This window comes from Myxine glutinosa, chromosome 4 (assembly GCF_964187855.1).
Source record: "Myxine glutinosa chromosome 4, kmMyxGlut1.1, whole genome shotgun sequence".
NCBI lineage: Eukaryota > Metazoa > Chordata > Myxini > Myxiniformes > Myxinidae > Myxine > Myxine glutinosa.
In genome coordinates this window covers 32,308,676-32,329,237 of record NC_136264.1, presented here as the reverse complement: position 1 = coordinate 32,329,237, position 20,562 = coordinate 32,308,676, and the positions used below count along the sequence as shown (strand labels likewise).

At 44.0% G+C, this 20,562-nt stretch overlaps 2 protein-coding genes across 6 annotated transcripts in view; one reads left to right on the top strand and one right to left on the bottom strand.

Moving 5' to 3' along the window:
- Positions 1–800: 800 nt before the first annotated feature.
- On the bottom strand, positions 801–4,898 carry KLHL20 (kelch like family member 20). Its single transcript, XM_068100543.2, has 2 exons — positions 3,956–4,898; positions 801–3,416 (listed from the first exon to the last, which is right to left on the bottom strand). Exons 1-2 carry the CDS (start codon positions 4,595–4,597, stop codon positions 2,277–2,279), a joined length of 1,782 nt encoding a protein of 593 aa, XP_067956644.1. The 5' UTR covers positions 4,598–4,898; the 3' UTR covers positions 801–2,276.
- A 320-nt stretch (positions 4,899–5,218) lies between these two features.
- The window catches only part of CCDC150 (coiled-coil domain containing 150), a 37,214-nt gene continuing 21,870 nt past the window's right edge, over positions 5,219–20,562 (top strand). For 2 of the 5 annotated variants that reach the window (XM_078775606.1, XM_068112155.2), the window contains exons 1-16: positions 5,219–5,264; positions 8,623–8,776; positions 11,315–11,801; positions 12,234–12,388; positions 12,472–12,540; positions 13,280–13,396; positions 14,030–14,159; positions 14,358–14,401; positions 14,532–14,624; positions 17,568–17,677; positions 18,393–18,495; positions 18,872–18,940; positions 19,430–19,513; positions 19,645–19,752; positions 19,888–19,950; positions 20,127–20,255. In XM_078775606.1, coding sequence (XP_078631732.1) covers positions 11,411–11,801; positions 12,234–12,388; positions 12,472–12,540; positions 13,280–13,396; positions 14,030–14,159; positions 14,358–14,401; positions 14,532–14,624; positions 17,568–17,677; positions 18,393–18,495; positions 18,872–18,940; positions 19,430–19,513; positions 19,645–19,752; positions 19,888–19,950; positions 20,127–20,255 — 1,665 coding nt within the window. In that variant the 5' untranslated portion in view covers positions 5,219–5,264; positions 8,623–8,776; positions 11,315–11,410. The remainder of the gene's footprint in view (positions 5,265–8,622; positions 8,777–11,314; positions 11,802–12,233; positions 12,389–12,471; positions 12,541–13,279; positions 13,397–14,029; positions 14,160–14,357; positions 14,402–14,531; positions 14,625–17,567; positions 17,678–18,392; positions 18,496–18,871; positions 18,941–19,429; positions 19,514–19,644; positions 19,753–19,887; positions 19,951–20,126; positions 20,256–20,562) is intronic. The other 3 variants (XM_068112154.2, XM_078775607.1, XM_068112157.2) reach the window with 3 other exon arrangements.

The following is a 20,562-nucleotide window of genomic DNA, read 5'->3' as shown; positions in this document are numbered from 1 at the left end:
TCAGTGCCACAGGTCATTTAGAACCCAAGATAGGGAATTTCAACATTTCGTCTTGGTGGCCATATTGGAATTCAAGATGGCGGCCGGTCCATTGGTTAGATCTCTTGGATCCGCCAATTTTTGAAATCAGCGCCCCAAAATACCCCTGTATGCGAAATTTCACACTTTCTGCCGGAAATGAACATCTTTTTCACATATCTGCCCCACTATTTTGTATACCACCAATAGGCCGGATCTGGATCCGGAACTAAACCAAAATAGAATTGGCTTGTTCTTGTGGCCCAATCAACTCATCCACCAGGTGTTGTCATAACTCGTCTACAACGTTTTGGAATATCATGTTATGTTCCGTTTTTGGCCCCATTTCTCAACAGTGACAAATCCCTGGAGCATTAAAACATTCTCGTATCCGGATCTTCACCAAAATCGAAACAGTTCATCCTTGTCACACACCCAACCTGCTGACCAAATTTCATCCAAATCCATCCATAACCTTTTGCAATATATAGTTTTTAGCTCCATCACTCAATGGTGAAGAATCACAAATAATTAAAGTACCTGGATCCTCAACAAAATCTATTGCATTCGGAATTGTCACATAACAAACCTGTCTTCGACATGTGTATATCCACCAAGTTTCATCTGAATCCATCCAGAACTTCGAGATATCCTGCTCACAGACAAACAGGGGTGAAAACATAACCTCCATCCACCTTTGGTGGCGGAGGTAATACATTCGACATGTGGAGGGGGGGGGGGGGCAAATGCCTGTTTGCTTTTTCCAAAAATATTTTCCTGACTTGTTTTCCATGATTGAAACTCCAATTTATTGGAACTTGATGTGATGAGTTTGTAATATGTTACAGCCATATAATGCAGGTGCAATATGTAGTGTGTGGCTTTAACCAAACACACCATTCTGAAGCTTGCACAAGACCAGCATACTCATGACATGCCAAACGGGCCATATAAAACGATGAGAACGTATTACTTGGCTGTCTTCCATGCACAGCAAAACGAAAGCAGAATGTCAATACAATGAATGTGAACGACACACCGAATCTAACCCACAGCATGAAAATAAAGTCGATGGAATGGTATTAGCAAAAATACAAAAACCATCGTTTTGAGCAAGTGTGTAGTAATTAGGACGTTATAGTCCTATTGTACATGAGGTCAATAATGAGATTTAAGAATGGAAATACTGATCTCGTCTTGTCTGCCATTAATAAGCTTATGGCCTCGTGGGTCTTTTTGCATGCAAAGCATAGGCTCATGGAAGAGCACGGTGACATTAAGTGGGGAAAGAATACTGAAAAGGGAAGATGTCAGCTGCAATGATGCATTCTAAGACTGTTTACAATTCGAAGTAAACAAACAAGCAAATAACTAGTCTTACTTCTGAAGGCTCGGGTCAATCTGGTGGACAGGTACAACGATGGAAGAGTCATTCCACCTCCACATGCTCACCAACTTCTGACACTCGCACATCTTCCTCAATCCAATCCGAATTCAACAGACACCCCTATCCCATCCCCCTCTTTTGCTCCGCCGAAGGGGCTCCGTCAGCTCCTTGCTTCCCATGGCAGTCAGCATACTTTGATCAACGTTCTGCCGATTCCATCCCATTGGTCTAACCGTATTGTCATTGAGAGGATCTGAATTTGCACCTTATTGAGTATTTGAGTAATAATGTCCATCTTCAAAGCACCAAGGCAGCCAAACAACGGTAAAGGACAGGGCAGACAGAAGATATGCCAGAACAGGCTTCATAAACTAGGACACAAATATAGCCTGGGCTCATAGTGGAAGCAGATTCATGGCTGGCCGGAACATTCTCTACCTCCTCAGGGAAAGTTCTAGGCCAACACCAGCAGAAAGTGCAGTCAACAAGGATTTTCTAGATATGTCAACTGCTAAAAGGAGAATAATCTTTAATCTCCAGTCGCATGCAATAATCAGACTGGCGCTCGCTCACCAGATGTACATGGGACATCAAGCAAGTGGACACGTTCATAATATGTTCCCAACCTTGCCACAAAGTCTGGAGCGAGTGTGGTTGATCAAGTTAATTGTAATTCACACTGCAACTTCAAAATATTACTTAAGGAGGAATTTTCAAGTCATTTCGCCATACGTTGCCAGCTGAATTTATCATTTATAAAGAGAGCAACGTTCAAATATGCTTCGTTGAAAAAAAAAATAGAAAGTGAAAAACAGGACAAAAATGAAAACAAAAACAAAAAAACAACTGGCTTGTGTGGTAAGACTGGAGTTCACCAGATATGAGACTCGCACTGAGTCATTTTCACAACACCCACCCCACCACCCAGTCGGCGATAGTTCATTCCACCATACAATCTCCAGGTGTTTGCATCTGGATCGTAAACCTCAATTGTCTTCAGGTAAGTCGTGCCATCAAAACCTCCAACAGCCATGAGCTGCGAGTTCACTACAGCGAGACCAACACCGCTGCGTCTGGATATCATAGCAACCACTGCCGTCCACTGGCTGGTCCTTGGATTGTACCGCTCGGCTGACGACAGCTCAGTGGAGTCGTCTCTACCACCCACTGCATATAGGAGTTCCTGATAAACTGCACAGCCAAGGTGCTTGCGTCGCGTCCCCATGGGTGGTACCGGCAACCAGCGATTCTCCTGTGGGGAGAACCTCTCGACAGTGTTGAGAGGTGATGTGCCATCTGAACCCCCGACGGCATAAAGGAAGCCCCCCAAAACGGCGACTGCAACACCGAGCCGGCGAGTCATCATTGAAGCGACACGGCTCCACTTGTTCTCCTTGGGATCATACCTCTCAACGATGTTGAGGCACGAGACGCCATCTTGTCCTCCGACAGCATAGAGCAAACCGTTCAACACAGCCACTCCAACACTGGTGCGACAAGTACTCGTTGGTGCAACAGCTCCTGTCCACTGGTTGGTTTTTGGGTCGTATCTCTCCACAGAATTCAAGTATGATGAGCCGTCATGGCCACCAACAGCATAAAGGAGGTCGTCCAGCACAGCAACACCTACACCGCAGCGCCGCTTTGCCATGGATGCGACCATCCGCCAGTCATGAGAACGAGGATCATAACGCTCGACGCTTGAAATGGCATCTCCACTGCACCAGCCACCAACTGCAAAGAGCACCTCACCGCAATGAACAGGTTTTCGAGGACGGGTTCGTGGCCCCTGCATGAGAGGACGCTCCTGCGGTAGCAGCAGATAATTCTTGGCCTCATCAACAAGATCTCTGCAGACCTCGTCACTCTTGATGAGGAGATCACTTCCCACCGTACCCACCAGGAACTTGGGGGTGAGCAGCGGCAATCGCACGTGCTGAAGCACCTGCGGTAGAAGAATCCGACGCTGCGGAAGGTCGTGCCTCAACCAGGCAAGCACAGCGGTGTACACCTAAGGATCGATCTCACACACACACACACACACACACACACACACACACACACACACACACACACACACACACACACACACACACACACACACACACACACACACACACACACACACACACACACACACGATTGTTTACAAAAAAAGAAGAAGATTGAAAGCACAATGTTCCACCAATCCAAACAAAAACTCTAAAATACACACGTTACATGCTCGAATGTAGTGGTAGGTTCTATATATGAAACTAGAATGGCACTCGGTAGAGCGCATACCTCCACCCAGGTGAACAGTTTACGTTTTGTATCCCTCTGATAGGCCGGATCTGGATTCGGACCTGAACCAAAATCGAGGTCAATGCCGATTTAGTTTGGGAACAAAATCTCACTTTGTTTATACTTGTCCAACATGACAGCGACAGGAGACCTAAATGAACCGTTTTTTCCAAGAGGTATTCAGACACCTGGGGTCAAAGACAAAAAAAACATCCACTGGGAAACGTCCTGAAGGGCACCTGGTTAAGTTTACCTGCGTTCACCCACCTGCTCTTCGCTGCGCACGTTCAGCTCGTCGCTGGAGATGATCTCGGTGAGCTGAGCAGCCGGAAGCAGCAGAAACTCCTCGCTCTCCATCACCTCCTGGAAATTGTGTTGCGTAAACCTGTCCGCGACTCGCAGCAACTCCTGGCAGGCGTGAGTGTCCGCGAACGCTCTGATGCCCAAGCAGTTGGACGGGTCCAACTGCCGTTTCAGGAACTCGCAGCATGTCTCCTGGATCTCGGCGAGCTGCAGGAGGCAGGCGGCGGGAAGCAGGGCCTGGACGTTGCTCTCCTCCACGGTCACCTGCGCCGTGTACGCGAAGTCGATGAGCAGCTCCATGGCGGTTTCGTCCACGTCTCGTATCTGGATGTCCGACTGTCGCGCCTCGGACAATTCTCCGGTGAACATTGCGTGGAAGTACGGGGAGCACGCGGACAAAACGACCCTGTGGGCGTAGATCTGTCGGCATCCCACGAGTAGGACGACGTCGCACAGCTCGCGGTGTCTGCGTAGAAGGTTCATCGCTTCCAATGTCTGTCTAGGGTGCTTGTCCGACGTGTAGACAAGACGGGCCGGCTGGGAACAGGCCTGAGACGAAGTGTCTCCCACTGACACGCTGCGAACGGCGTCTGGTGTTCGCAACATCGTCAGACAAGTCCGCCCGCTTCTATCCGTGTCTATGCGTCGTCGGCTTCTCAATTTATTCCTCCTTTTCTCTTAAAGAATCTCTGTTTACCAGGACGCTGTATCATGAATTAAGAACCAGACATGGCAGGCGAGTAGAATCTCGGACGGCGGGTTTAACTAAGTGATGTGTTGGGCGTGCTTTTTTAAATCGAAAAATCAAGGTATGTTGCAAAATGTAATACTAGATTAAATATTTTACTTGTATTAGGGTTTGCCGAGTGGAAGAGTTTTGCGACGGCGGAGACGTCACCTGACGTGATGGCAGACGCCATCAAGGATAAGGATAATAAGGGCAACAAAAAAAATGTTGAATTTACAAATATTTCACCTCGACTGGTGTATTCTCTTCTTTGTCTACTTATTTATATTCTCAATTAGTCAGGTGTTATAGTTATTATTTCGATGAGCCAAGGAAGCATAAACTTGGGCGGTGTATGTGCAAGTCAATTTGGATGATCGATTCTTCTCACGTTATTTCGATGTTTGCAAAACTGCGGTTTTTCCCCTTCAGATGTAAGAATGCATATGAAAAATATGGATTTACTTGACACGTGACGTTTAGAGTAAAGTTTAAACAGTATCGCAAAAAATGTTTCCTGAGTGACGTCAGGTCGACCCGTCGCGGGTGAGTTTAAACGAAACATGACGAACTAACTAAACTAAGCTAAACCAACGCGTGAGGCTTTTCTTTGTAACATAGCAACAGTTATCGCTGTGTATATGATTGCAATCGGCACTGTTAGAGAACAACGATGTTCTGAATAAATGATTTATCGTCAAATTGCGTTCATTCTGGTTTTCAGTCTTCATAATTAAATAATTACTCCGGACGTGAAGCGTTTTCATGTGCTGTGTCCTCATAAAGTCGCTACGTGACAGTCGAGCGATCTACCAGACAAAGAGAGTTACTTAGAAGCCGAGATATCATTTTCAAAATTAGATATTGCCCATAATAATGAGATAATTAACCATAATTGGATATTTTCCAAATTCCTGCCCAAACTAATCTATCGAACGTCAGGCCTGGCCAGCCGGTTCGTGAAAGACTTGGGTTAAAAACTTCCCTTGGCCAACTGTGGGAATAATTGGGAAGAAGGTTGGAATAATTGTTGCCGGTAAAGAAAGAAGAAGATTTTAATTACAAATATTAAGGTTGGCGTAGAAGGCATTTGAGAAACGTGGGCTGAAGATGAGTATGGTCGGAGAAGATGGAGGTGATGTGGGTTGGGCAACAGAGAAAAGAAATGAATGTCAGGTTAGAGGGGAAGATCAGACAGGGAAATAGGTTTGAGTATTTGGGTGCAGTTTGGATTTATGCCAGGAAGAGGAACGACAGACGCGCTTTTCATTGTGAGGCAGTTGCAGGAGAAGTACATGGATAAGAGGAAGAAGTTGTTTTTTGGGTTTGTTCATCTGGAGAAAGCATTCCATCGGGTTCCACGCAAAGTATTGACATGGGCATTGAGGAAGTTAGGAGTGGAGGAATGGTTGATCAGAGTAGTGATGGCAATGTACAAAAGAGCGCGCACAGCTGTAAGGACGAAGGACGGGAACAGTGGTGAGTTTGAGGTGAAGGTGGGAGTGCATCAGGGGTCGGTACGAAATCCACTACTATTTGTAGCTGTCATGGAGGTGCTGGCTCAGAACGTAAAGGCGGGTTTACCGTGGGAGTTGTTGTATGCAGATGATCTGGTGTTGATTGCGGAAAGTATGGATGGACTGAAGGAAAAGATGAACAAGTGGAAGGAATGTATGGAGACAAAAGGTCTGAAGGTGAATATCGGAAAGACGAAGGTGATGACAAGTGGTAAAGCATGTGGTGAGGTGGAAAGAACTGGGAAGTGGCCGTGTGCTGTGTGCAGGAAGGGTGTCGGAGTGAACTCCATTCAATGTACAATGTGCGCTGAGTGGGTTCATCAAAAATGTAGTGGTCTGAGAGGGTCATTTACCAGTGTGGCAGCTACATTCAAATGTAAGGTGTGTACAGAGGGAGCTGCAGATGGAGGAAATGTTGAGTTGGATCTTGGAGACGGCGTGAAGCTGGAAGGTGTGAAAACATTTTGCTACCTCGGAGACATGCTGAATGGAGAAGGTGGATCAGACTCGGCAACGGTTGCTCGAGTGAGATGTGCATGGAAGAAGTTTCGGGAACTGAGTGGCATGCTGATGAGGAGGAGAGTGTCGCTAAAGCTGAAGGGAAAGGTGTATGCTGCATGTGTGAGAAGTGTTATGATTTATGGGAGCGAGACATGGGTAATGAACGTAGAGCAGCAACGAAGGCTGGAAAGGGTGGAAATGCGAATGGGTCGATGGATGTGTGGAGTATCGTTGAGAGAGAGGAAGACAAATGATGAATTGCAAAAGATGATGGGAATATTGCCTGTGATTGATGCTGTGAAGAGGAACAGGTTGAGATGGTTTGGTCATGTGTTGAGGAAGGATGAAAGTGACTGGTTGAGAAGAGTGATGGAAATTAATGTAGAAGGAAGTAGAGGACGGGGAAGACCGAGAAAGACTTGGCTAAAGATGGTGGAAGAAGAAATGCGGGCAAGGGGGTTAACAAGGAGAGATGCAGAAAATAGGGCAAAATGGAGAAGATTGTCATGGGGACCGCACGGCTAACCCCCGCTCTAGCAGGGAAAATGGCCTTAAAATGCATGTTGTTGTTGTTGTATTTGGGTGGAACAGTGACCGGGGATGGTAAGTCAGAGGCAATGTGCGGAGGAGGATTCAGGTGGGTGTGAATGCGTGGAGGAGGGTGGAGGGTGTAATGGCAGACAAAAATATTTCAAGGAGATTGAAAGGAAAGGTTATGTTGTCTTGTAAAATGCCGGCCTACCTTTACAGTCTGGATGTAAAGACTGTAAAGTCTGACAGATGGCGCTGACAGGATGGACAACAACAGAGGCTGCAGGTTTGCGAGAACAACTGGGACAGGAGGATTGTGGGAGTGAATAGAGTGGATAGAAGGAGAATGGATGAACGGAGGGGAGAGATTGGTGTGTTGATGAACTTGACGGCGAGATTGGTGAAATGCCGGCTGAGATGGACGGTATGGATGCCGGAAGAGATAATGGCAAAGAGAGCGGATAGGTTAAAAGAGCAAGGTAGGAGGAAAAGAGGTAGACCGTGGTTGAGATGGGAGGATTGTGTGAGGAGGGATATCACTAAGGTGGGGGTGGTTGGAGAGTAGAGAGAGTTTGCTGAGAATATCGTGATCAACGCAGAGCAGGAGCTTGGTGCCATCGGCCATTACCCCTTATAAAGGAGGAGGAGATGAAGATAAATTACCTCCATCACTGATGGACTAGTAGTTAGGCAGTTAAGAGGAAGCATCGTTCATTTTTTCAGGAAAGCACCAAATTTGGCACAGATGTAGTATGGACCTATACAATTGTTTTCCTGAGGGGCGCCCAAAAATTCAGAAAATTCAAAAAATCCAAAAAAATGTCCTGGATGCCGTGAAAAAGGGGAGAAAACGGGTATTGATTCGAACTGTAGATTCTGATATTGTGGTCTTGGCAATAGCACACTACTTTACCTACCAGGCACACGGTGTGGAGGAACTCTGGATTGCCATTGGCACTGGTAAAAGCTACCACTACCTTGCCATCCATAAAATTGCCACCGGCCTTGGCCGCAGGAAGTCCGAGTCTTTGCCATTATTTCATGCCTTCACTGGCTGCGACACAGTGTCATTTTTTGCCCAAATTGGGAAAAAGACAGCCTGGAAGGCTTGGGAGGCATACCCCGGCATCACGCAGACCTTTCATGCTCTCGCTTATAGGCCATCTGTGGACGCTATTACTATGGAACTACAGAGCATAGAAAGATATGTTGCCATCCTCTATGACCGGACTACCGAGATAAAGACAGTGAATGACATGCGCCGACACTTGTTCACGAAGAAGGCAAGAACAATTGATCACATTCCCCCAACAGCAGACGCCTTCGAACAACACCTAAAACGCGCATGTTTTCAGGCTGGACACGTATGGAGTCAGGCACTTGTGCCCTACCCAGAACTTCCATCACCAGCTGATTGGGGCTGGATGAAAACAGGGACTTCTTGGACACCGATTTGGACCACAATACCACTGATACAGGAGGCATGTTCAGAGCTTACAAGCTGCCATTGTAAGTCAGCCTGTAAAGGCAACTGTAAATGCTCCAGGGCAAATCTGCCCTGCACATCACTGTGTGACTGCGATGGACAGTGCTTGTCGTACTACGTGTCTGTGCGAGAGCCTCCACCTTTCAAGTGCCCAAAATATTTTAAGTTAAAACTGTAACTGTGTGTAACTTTGATTAATTAATACCATTCCATGTTATCAGATTGATTGAGTACCAGTTCACTGGTAATTCCCTGCTTGTCGTAAAAGGCGACAAAAAGGGTTGGCGGCAGGAAGGGCATCCGGCCGTAAAACATTGCTTCAAAAAGGGGACCGAAAAACAACAACAACCACGGTCCCCGAAAAAGGCCAACCCCCGCTTGCGGGGAAAAATGGCCTCTAAAGGTGGTTTTTATTCCATTGTTATCAGAGACCAATAAAACAATGTGTATCACTTGGAATTGAAATTTTACCTAAAATACTATGAGAGATTCAAGGAAAATGGAAACACCATGGCAGCCATCTTGAAATTAAAGATGATGGATGCCAATCTTTATGCAATTGATCCCATTGGATTCAGAGACCATGAAAATATGGGGTAAGACACTGGAACTGTGGTGTTATCGCTCATAGTATAGAAGTTGTTGAGGGAAATAGGTCACAGAGGGCGGTCATGTTGAAATTCAATATGGCGGCCACCAGGGGTTCTGAATTTTTGGGCGCCCCTCAGGAAAACAATTGTATAGGTCCATACTACATCTGTGCCAAATTTGGTGCTTTCCTGAAAAAATGAACGATACGCCCTATTTTTCGGTCTTAACTGCCTAAGTATAGATGGATTTCTGAGAAATGTGAATGTCAGGTGCATTTTTGGGCAAAAGTTGGGAACCTCACTTTTTAACATAATTAGGGTAAGCTGAATTCGATTAACCCGGTTCCCAAGCCAAATTTTTAGTTTTTGACCTTCTAATTGGCATTAACAAAATGGCCGCCAAATTGCCATTTTTGGACAATTTCTTTGAACAAGCATTTATATATCATGTGTATACATGCAGCTCTTTTACTTTAACTTTACAACTTTTACCCCAAAATGCACCTAGAATCTTATTCATGGCCTTTTTTCATAAATCCGTCTAGTCTATATTATGGTTGGCGACATATTGAAAGAGACATTCAAACTGATATTGAAATTGGACACTATAAAATGGGAGATGGTTTTAATAAGACAATGTTTCATACAATTATTTATTCTAAAATTAAGTATACATGGCCATGAAGCACAAACATTCAGGAATGTCACACATGTTGTTTTGCCAAACTACATCAAATTCATACAAGGGGTCTGATCATCACTCTATTGCTGACAGGCACACATTGATGTGCACCTCAACTCTAAATAGGGACATTTGTAGCGTCGAGTCTTGCATTGCTTCTAGCATGCACAACAAATCATCTCGAGGCAACTTTCTGGGATTGGACTCAGTGACATCAGAATAGGCTCTAGTCCTGAATCACCACGTTTCCATCCCATTTCCACAGGTGCAGGAAGGTCAGGTATGGCACAATGAGCATTTCTCCATACCATGGCTTGATAGTGTACTCGCATCAAATGTAAATGAAGAGCATCACTTGTCGGTGACATTGCTTCTGGTTTACCAGTCTTGGAGAACAACATATGTCGTGCTGAATCAACAGAGGAACCCTCAAAATTCTCAAAATTATAAACTCAAAATTCGGCTTGGGAACTGGGTTAATCGAATTCAGCATATAGACAAGACGGATTTATGGAAAAGGGCAATGTATAAGCTTCTAGGTGCATTTTGGGGTAAAAGTTGTGAAGCTCACTTTTTAACATAATTAGGGTATGCTGAATTTGATCTTTTCCACCCCCGTTAATTCAACCCAGATCCACTGTTTTTGAAATACCACCAACTTCTTTCCTGGAAGTCCTAGCAGTGTCCATGTGTTTTATACCTCTCCCACCCCCTCCCCCATTCCCACGCCTCCTCCCCCCAAGCCCCCTCCCTCCCATAGATCTCCCGATGTCCCCTGCTGCTGTACTTGTGTGCTTCCCTGTCTCTCCCCATCTTGTCTCCCGCTCCCTTTATTGTATGTTTTGTGTGTCGGTTTGTCTTTTTGTGATCAATGTTAGCTCTTACACGAGCCTCGATCTTGTATACAAAAAAAAATAGTTTTTTAAATATCATTGTTTTTCTGATAGTTTTTGATAGTTTTTTTTTTTATATCAAAAGGTCAAAAGTCAAGGCTGCGTAAAATCATCAATTTTTGTCCGATTGACCTGGATTTTAAAGAATTTGCATATTAGATTGGGTCACTGAATTGGTTCACTAATTAAAAGCTAGAAGCTGATTGTTTTTTTTTTAATATCAAAAGCTCAAAAGTAAAGGCTGCATAAAATTGTCAATTTTCATATACTATATATATATATTTGCTGTTTTTGTCATTTTTAGCATACGGAAGAAATGGAAGACTGAATACAAAGCGAATGCGGATGGGCTTTGCATTTTGAGATGCTTTGTAGTTTTTATTTTTGCATTTGCAGGTCCAGATTTTTCAGATGTTACAATAGCTGATGTAATCGGAACATTCATTGATTCAAAGATACCTCAGCAGCATACAAAGAAGAGCCTTGCTGAGTATGGCTCGCCCTTCTCTTTCCCCATTGCATTCGGTCGAAACCGCAACACCAGAGGCAAGCGAAGTTCTGAACTTACGGCTGGCGGCGGTCGAAACTGAGGCAGAGTGTCTCGCAAGAGACTTGGCCGAGTTAGAGTTTTGGCCCACAAACTTGATATTTGGGCCAGTGAGCACTAACCTTACGGAGTTGGAACCTGCTCCAGGGAAGGAAGCGAGTTTCGCGAGCCCTGTACGTGCACGGCAGGCATTCGGCAGTGATGGACAGGGATACTGGAAGGAATATGAGACATTGGTTGGCCGAGTTTGTCGTGTGGAGAGCGCTGTCCATGGCGTTAAGATGGCAGTATCACGGCTGAAGGTGGAAAGAGAGCAAGAAGCAGTTATTACGAAAGGTGAGCAATGCACCGATGTGCAGTTAGTGTTTAATAACACTTGCACGATGGATTTGAATGTGAAGTTGATGAAGCTAAAGTGAAGTTGTGTCTGATAAACGACATGTTTTTTGGACATTGATCAAGATTATTTTTTGCCAAACATTTGACTAATATGGTGCAATACCTTGGGTATGAATCTTAACCACACAGCTTCCCCATCTAAAGAAGCCATGACCTTGTTTTCCAGTTGAGTGTTTCAGCACAGCGTCTCTTGTAAAATTGTAAGAAAACGTAAAACTAATCATTTTTTTGGCAGTTGATAAAATAGACTGAAATTTATTAAAAGAGCATCAATCACAGCCTATGTTTTTGTAGATATCCTGTTAATTTAAATGCTTATCTCCAATGCAGACGTTTATTTTGCATTCATTTGTATGGCCTGTGGTGCAGAGAGAGCACGCTCCTTGCATGATGATGTGTCGGAGCTGCGATCGAGTCTTGCAGAGCGTTCACTGTGCCTCGCTGATGCTGAACGCACTCGAGATGAATTGTGGGACGAATGCAAGCACCTCACCTCGGTCCTTGATGTTGCAACCGCTTCTAAGGTGCTCAGTGTTGCTCAGTTTTGCAGATTGCAGCCTGAGCTATTGGGGTTGCTAAGTTGTCTGTTTGCTTCATTTTTTGCTAGGGTGAATTGGTTCATATGGTAGACAAACAGAGTAAGATGGTGAAACGGCTGGAGAAGCAAATTCAGCAGGTGAGATGAAAATGCCCAACCTTTTGTGCCCCGTAACGCTTCCTGAATGAAATATCACAATTGTGATCATATATATATATATATCATATATATATACATATATTGTGTAACATGCAATGATCTAACGTTCATCGAGGAACATTTACCTACATCACACGCAGGGCGAGGCTATCAGGAGCTGTGAACTTACTTTTACATGGATTATTATAAATAAATTAGCAGGCATTGGACATATAAGGATAGTAATGGGATTTGTCGTGGCATAAATATCAGTATCATGAGCTGTGATGCTGCAGAAGCCAACCTAAAACATTTCTTATGATGAAATTATTTAATTTGCAGTTAATTTTGAGGACCAGAACCAGCGGCTTCCTCTGGGAGTGACATTGGTAGAAGGGGTGGTGGAGGGAGGATGGTGGGGAGGTGGCAGAATAGAGTACCAGGGCTAGTAATCCTCCTTATCTCCAGCAGGGGTCAGTAAAGCACTTGCACTGGGCCACATGTACATGGGAAAATCGTAAGTCAACTCCCCACCCTTGTGGGGGAGGGGATTATTTTAGGCCCATGACCTGACTATGGGTACCACGAGCGCATATGCAAAAGTTGGTGGAGATTGGCCCAGCTGGTTTCCATTCTATAATGATCAGACGTACATACACTTACAGAGCCTTATTTTATATGGAAGGACGTATATTATTGACATAAATAGTTTTCAAAATATATGGCTAATGTCATGCAGCTGAAGAATGAACTGTCACGGGAGTCAGATCGGCGATTTGCTGTTAAAGAATCTCACGACGTCCTGTTAGAACGTGTCAATGAAATGGAAAGATCCGTGGTGGCTGAGAAAGAGCAGGTGGGTTCTACTGAGAGTGAGCCACTGGTGAACACTGTTTAAGTATCTTTATGCTCGTCAAGAATATCAGATTTTTATTTCATGAATAATGATGATGATTGAGGTGGATGCCACCTCATTGAATGATGCCACCAAAGGTGGATGGAGGTTATGTTTTCACACCCCTGTCTGTCTGTCCATTTGTCTGTCGGTCTGTCCGTTAGTGAACAAAATATCTCAAAAAGATGTGGACGGATTCAGACGAAATTTGGCAGAGATGTATCGTATGTGACACCGACGAAATTATTAAATTTTGGTGAAGAGCCGGATTCGGATCCGGCTACTAGAATTTTTTAAGTGATTCTTCACCATTGGGAGATGGGGCCAAAAACTATACATAGCAGGATATCTCAAAACGTTGTGGATGGATTTGGACAAAACTTGTTGGACAGGTTGTGTGTGTGACAAGGAAGAATCGATTCGATTTTCGTGAAGATCCAGATCCGGATCCGGCTAGTATAATTTATTAAGTGATTCTTCACCATTGAGTGATATGGCCAACCAGGCGGAGGCATGCTCTCTACTGAGTGCATTTCTAGTTATGATTAATGTTATTATTTTGAAGGAAGCCATTTGTGCTTTATCCGTTGGCAGATTCTGGAGCTGCATATGTCATCTGATGCGGTACGCGAAGAGCTTGGATTAGCGCAGAATGGCTTATCTGAAGAAAAAGGTCATGTGACTGAACTGCAGAAAAGAGTGGAGGGTGTCATCGCTGACAATGGTATACAGCACCTTGTTTAGGCCTAATGGATTATAATGGGATCAATAATTAATAATTGGCGGAAGAATATAACGCACTATTTGGGCCTCATCTGACATGCGTTTGTGCTTTTGAAGTCAATTCTTACCAGATGGGCACCTGCATTTGTTTGCTACTGCAAAATGGACATCTGCTCCTTTTTTGTACACGCTTTTGCAGATGTGAAAGATCGTACCATCATGCACCTGGAGAAGGAAAAACAGGTCAAAACGTTTTATTCATAATCTCAGTCTCCATTCTGTTTATTTCACACTTGAGCACACTTTACCAGTCATTTTCTGCCTCTTGTCTGACTGTATTTCCTCTTCCATCACCTGCTTATTATTTCCAAAGAAAATCCAGCTGGACCTGTCACAAGTCAAAGTCAACAAAGACAGACTCCAGGCTGAACTTGCAGCAGCACAACAAGCTATTCACTCACTGAAGGCAAGCACCATCCTCCATCGATATTCAATCTTCCTTTGGAGTTTAAATTGGGATTTTACTGTTTCTCTGCCACGCGACATTTCCATGATCTCACGGGTTTGTGTATACCTTGTCTGGCGGATGAGAAGGCTGGCCCATAGCTTTTGCGTGCCGGGACAAGGCCAAGGCGTACAGAAGCTGTGTCCTACTAGCAAAGCAAAAGCCTAAGTCATAAATGTCAATGTGTTATCCACTTGTGCAACATTTTAATAACTGCCATAAATTGGCAGGGTGTAATTTATCATAACCACTCGTTCCTCCTGAAAAACAAAATATCGTGATTAAATGTTCAAAGCGCCTGCGCGTCTGCGACAGACCTTCATCATCAACCTTTCTGGTCCATTGTTCCTCACTTTGTTCTCCGGGTGTGTATATATCCAGAACCACTGCCCACTTCCACTAATCATTTCTCTTTTTTCCCGCTTGTGGAACCATCTTCCACATTCACTTCAATCTCATTCTTCCCTCCAGGTCTTCAAGACAGCTGTTCATCACAATCTCAAATCGTCAGTAATCCAATACCATGATCTTTTCTATGCCTGTTAATCCCCCCTCCTTTTGTTATGTTGCGGCCTGATCCATTCTCTGTTCTAGCTCTTCCATGAGCCTTGACTTTGTATATTGAAAAATCCCCCCAATAGCCTTAGGTAGTTTGTGCATCTGCTGCACTTTGTTGTTTAGCTCCTCCATGAGTCCAGATCCTTATATTAAAAAAGGAAATAAATACACAATCTAAAGCAGGCCTGGGAGGACTATTAAGGATGGCATGCCTGAAAAGGATTCTGGAGTGAGCAGATTGGATATGAAACGTTAGTGAAACAAACAAGTCGAGGTTCAACCTGTGTTGATGAGATCATCAGAAGTTCATTCCGCAAATAATTATACCATGCCTGCATAAGGGGTACCTGCTGGCATCTAGAGAACAGTTTGTATGTGGATTCCTTTTCAACTATAATGTCACTCGCTGTTTTTTTTTTTGTTTTTTTTTCTGGCACAACAAAAACTCAGTGTTACATCCACGTCCTAGAAGAGAAATCGAGTACGATTATCCAGGATCACTTGATTTCTGGTAGGGGCCAAAAAACCCACATCTTGCAACAGGATTTTGCGCCATATAGCATGGCCGTCCTGTGAAGCTGATTTTGATAACATAAAATTGATGCCCATTCTCCCAATTGAGGTGAACGACTTACCTGATACCATGCCTGATACTGGAATTTGCACCTATCATGGAAGCAACTCTTACCTCAAAATGATTGAGAACTGCTGGAACATTTTAGGAGGAAAATTGGCTGAATAGACACCAAGAACCCCGATTGAGCTTCAGACCTTTTTAATGTGGGTATGGATTGACGCGGTTCCAGTCAAACACATCTGTAATCTCGTCTTGTCAATGCCAAGGAGGCACCAAACTGTAATCAGGGTTAAGGGACATCCAACCAATCCCAAACGTCATAAATTGGACTGATTTGCGAGTTTGATCCTATTTATGCAGCAGTCAGTTGGATATTGTTTCGTTCTGCCTGTTCTTCGATGCTTTTAGTCTTGGTATAAGTGAAATAACTTTGACACATTAATAATCTCACATTGCTTCATTGGATGAGTTGAAATTCAGTGTTTTATACTGTACGCAATCAATAATCCTCACCAAAAAACAATGAACTAGAACGGCACTTGGTAGAGCACATACCTCTGCCAGTCTGAACAGTTCAAGGTTGGTAGCCCACTGATACGCCAGATCTTGATCCGGACCTGAACTGAAATCTACCCAACTTATCCACTTAGTTTTGTCATAACTCGTCCGCAACTTTTTGAGAAATCATGCAATAGCGTTTTTGGCCCTATCTCTCGATTGTGAAGAACAACTTTAAAAAATTATGGTATCTGCATCTTCACCTAATAAATGATGAAAAAGATAATCTAATAAATTCGTCCTTGTCACACACCCAAGCTGTCTACCAAGTTTCGTCCTATTTCGTCCATAACTTTTTGAGATATCCTGCTCACAGATTGACAAATGGGTGAAAACATAACATCCGCCCACCATCGGCGGTGGAGGCAATTAGGAGTTGTACATAAATAATAATCTCGTTTTAGCCAAATACCATCATTTGTTTGCCTCTTCTGTAGTTGTGGCTGCCATTCAACAACAATGTTTGAGTGACTTTATGAGACTGGAGAATTTACATCTTTATTTCGAGATTTTTCATCATTACAGAACATGGGAGGATGCCAACCTATGGGGAGGGGCGACATTCGAACTTTTGAGGAAAAAACAGTTACAAGTGTAATGGCCGTTTTTATGATAATCGTCAGTGGCTGCCATCGTGAAAGAGGTCGATATTAGAGATGGCAACACCAAGGCCTCATCTCGTTTACGTCTTTCAATGACAAACTAATACAGGCTTGATCGGTGCATCTATCACTCTGAAACGTGTCGTCTCGAAGGCCATGGTAATAACATTGCAGCATTATCACATCTGTATATTCGCTTGCGGTTGCATAATGTTTCTGATGACAAGGAACAACACCGACGAGATGCTGTAAATATCCTGAAACCTCTTCTTGCAATAAAATGCTTTACTCAAATGGCAATACTTGGAAAGTGACAGGTATAAAATGTTGGGATCATTCCGAGAGATGCCGGAAGTTTTCTTTTCTTTTCTTTTAACTGAATGTTCACAATGAGAAATTCAAGCGTCTAGTTTGCAAAAAGGTGATGCTTTGTGTAACACAGGTAGATTATGCATTAAATGGTAAAACAAAATCCTCTTAACATTAACATTAAATATTTATTTTCCATAAATGTGTACATTTTTTTTTCTTTGTTCATGACTGTACAAAATTGCTCCGGTTTTTGCCCTGTGGTATCTTCTATCCCCAAAACGGCCTTTATTTTCTCAGGAGGAGCGAGCGATGGGGGTACAGAGCCAGCAGATCAAGCTCAGTAATGAGAGCGGTAATGATCGGTCCAAGGAGCTGGAAGATGAATTGTCTCACCTTCGCACAGAGATGTATGGGAAGCGTTTGAACCGTGCAGAGCGGAAAGTTAAAGTGGTCGTGATGAGTCTATGCGGGGGGGGGGACGTACATGAATATGTATATTGGCAAATTGTATTCAACCTTTGGAAGGCTGTCGTCGCAGAGATACTTGTTTCACTTACACATTAATTAAGGAGTCGTTTTGTTTTTTTGGTTGTGTACAGTATATAAGGCTCATGGAGGAGCTGCCACACAAATCGCTCACACACGTAGACAAATACATGAGGCCACACTGAAGTATACTTCTGACAAACACAGCCACTGTGCTTGGGGGAAGTGATGTCACTTCCGTGAATTAGGGAGCACTGGGTAACAATAATGTCATCTTTTATGATGTATATTCTCTCCGCATTTAGCAGAGCAATTGCCTCCTCCCCATTGATGCCAACCTATGGGGTACATCTCTGGTTTATCCTTTAAATAGCTTCAAAAAAGAGGTAAAAGAAGTACCATGACTTGGCCAGGGCCTAAATTGAACCACTGACCTCTCAGACTCAGAGCGGACTGTCTAACCATTTTGCCACCGAGTCTAGCTTGAACAGGTGTAAAGTTCCACATCTTAGGCATAGAAAAACTCCGATTACCATTTTGTTTTATGTCTTTTCAACCTGGAGCATTAAAAAAAAACTGTTTGGGCCAAAGGATGTGTTGTCGTTTTCTTCAACCTTAATACAATGTTTCCTGCAGGCAGCGGCGTAAGGTGGCGTGGAGGGAAGCCAAGAATCTGATCATGGCACGGCAAGAGCAGCTGCAGAGTACTATCGCCCACCTTGAGCGTGAGGCACGTGAGGTGTGTACTCAGCTGTGTGGTTAAACGCTTTATAAACTCTCTTTCCTGGGTTTTGCCTACCGTACTGGGACTGAACCATTGGCCAGACTCTGTGGCATCATAGTCGTCATCCGCTTTTGAATCTGGGAGGTCGGCGGTTCGAATCCGACCCTGGCCCGAGTCATACCAAATACTTAAAAACGTGCTGCTTTTCCACTTGACGCTGAGCATTTAAAGGAGAGATCACGGACAAACATCCATAGGTTGGCAATCATAGCACAGACTTTGATGGGCGTAATGGCCTCCTCCTACGTTGAACTTCCCTGTAAGGGAACTCACATTCAGATGAAACTGCTGATCATCAATGCAGAACTTTTATATGATAATTTGTTTGCAGATGAACCAAGAAATGGCAAAGGTTGTTGGCGAGCAACAGTGTTTCGAGAACATTGCAGCCCAGAGGAAGGTGAGGCGAAAGGCCTCATGATTGGTTGTGTTTAATATACTAGGGCATGCCCGTACTATATATATATCTAAAATTATATCCCCCCCTCTATTTACATGAAATGGTTTGGTCCATTCGCAAAGCCAAAGCGAACGGCTTGCGAGTACGGTGACAACCCCCCCCCTCTATTTACATGAAATGGTTTGGTCCATTCGCAAAGCCAAAGCGAACGGCTAAATCGCCATAGCTCGGTAACTACTTCTCCGATTAATATGAAACCTTGAAAAGGCACATCCTCGGGTCCCCAGCAATATACCTGGCAAGTTTCAAGTATATCGGACCCATGGTTGTCGAGAAACAGCGGTCACAGACAAACAAACACACAGACACACACACAGACACACAGAGATTACTGGAATTATAGATAGATTAAACAAATAGTGCAGTGAACCAGATTTTGTTATCTTAAAGTGTAGAATGACCGTTGATGTTTCTGTTCTCGCCTTTCAGAATGACAACGAGCGAGTCGAAAAGCTTTTGGTCGAAGCGACAGAATCGAACAATGAGTTGGCCTTTGAAAAGGGCAAACTGCAAGTGAGTTTTAAAACGATCTCACCGCATCACGCAGAACATATTCGTGCGGCAACCTCCCTGTTCTCAGCATTGTCCCTCGTCTGCACCTTGAAACCCGCCGACGGATCATTTTGGCCCACACGCCCCTGTAGTGTCAGCTAACGGAGTTGAAGAAGCAAGTGGTTTCTCTGCCGGAGTTGCAAAAAGAGCACACGAGGCTGGAACGTTTAAACACCGAGCTGCATGCCATGAACACAAAGGTACCGCTGTTCACACGTAACATGTGTGTGATCGTTGTGTTCTCCTAGTTATCTTGGGCATAATGCACACTGCATGATGCAAACTGCTTGCGACTTTTTTTTCTCAGGATTATTTTATGTGACATTCCCAAACAGGTATGCTTGGAGCTGAATTCTTGCAAAGGTTCCATGCAGCAACTTGAAAAGTTGGTGCTGGAGGTAATTTATTCTGATTATTCAAACTTATTCTCAAAACTTTGTGCTTGCATGATTAAACCCACCCACCTTCCGTGATGAACCAATATCCACTTTATCTTGCATTTTTATTTTTCTTCATCATCCATCTAATCCCACGCTTGTTTGTGTTGCTCTTCACACACGCCACCACACTCCAGCTTAAGGACTCCCTGCATCGCAAGGACCTGGAATTTTCACGACTCACCCGTTTACATGGAGACAACCTGCAGGAGAAGGAGAGACTTTTGGGACAGCTTCGTGATGTTGAAGGCAGGGAGACAGACAGGGTAAGGTGTCCAACGAGAACATGAGTTCAATAGGCCATTGTTTAAATGCCAATTCCCATCCCAAATCATTGTTGTCATGCCTGCTTAAAAAGGTTCTACTTTGGAAGATCATAAGTTGGTAAATTAATTTGTATGCAAGATAAGGACTTGTGCTGCCTGTTGCACAATGTGTATGTATATATATATATATGTATGTGTGTGTATATGTATATGTATATGTATGTATCACGAACAGAGGGTGTGATACTGTGCTGCAATGACTTTTAGACCCATCCTTGTCGGGCTTTTTTTCTTTTCTTTTTTCTTT

What these genes read in the sequence shown, in the direction of transcription:
- KLHL20 (XM_068100543.2), bottom strand. Translation starts at nt 4,597, where the DNA reads ATGTTGCGAACACCAGACGCCGTTCGCAGCGTGTCAGTGGGAGACACT. An exon ending in ACGTGCGCAGCGAAGAGCAG is followed by an intron (nt 3,417 to 3,955) that starts GTGGGTGAACGC and finishes ATCGATCCTTAG; the next exon opens with GTGTACACCGCTGTGCTTGC.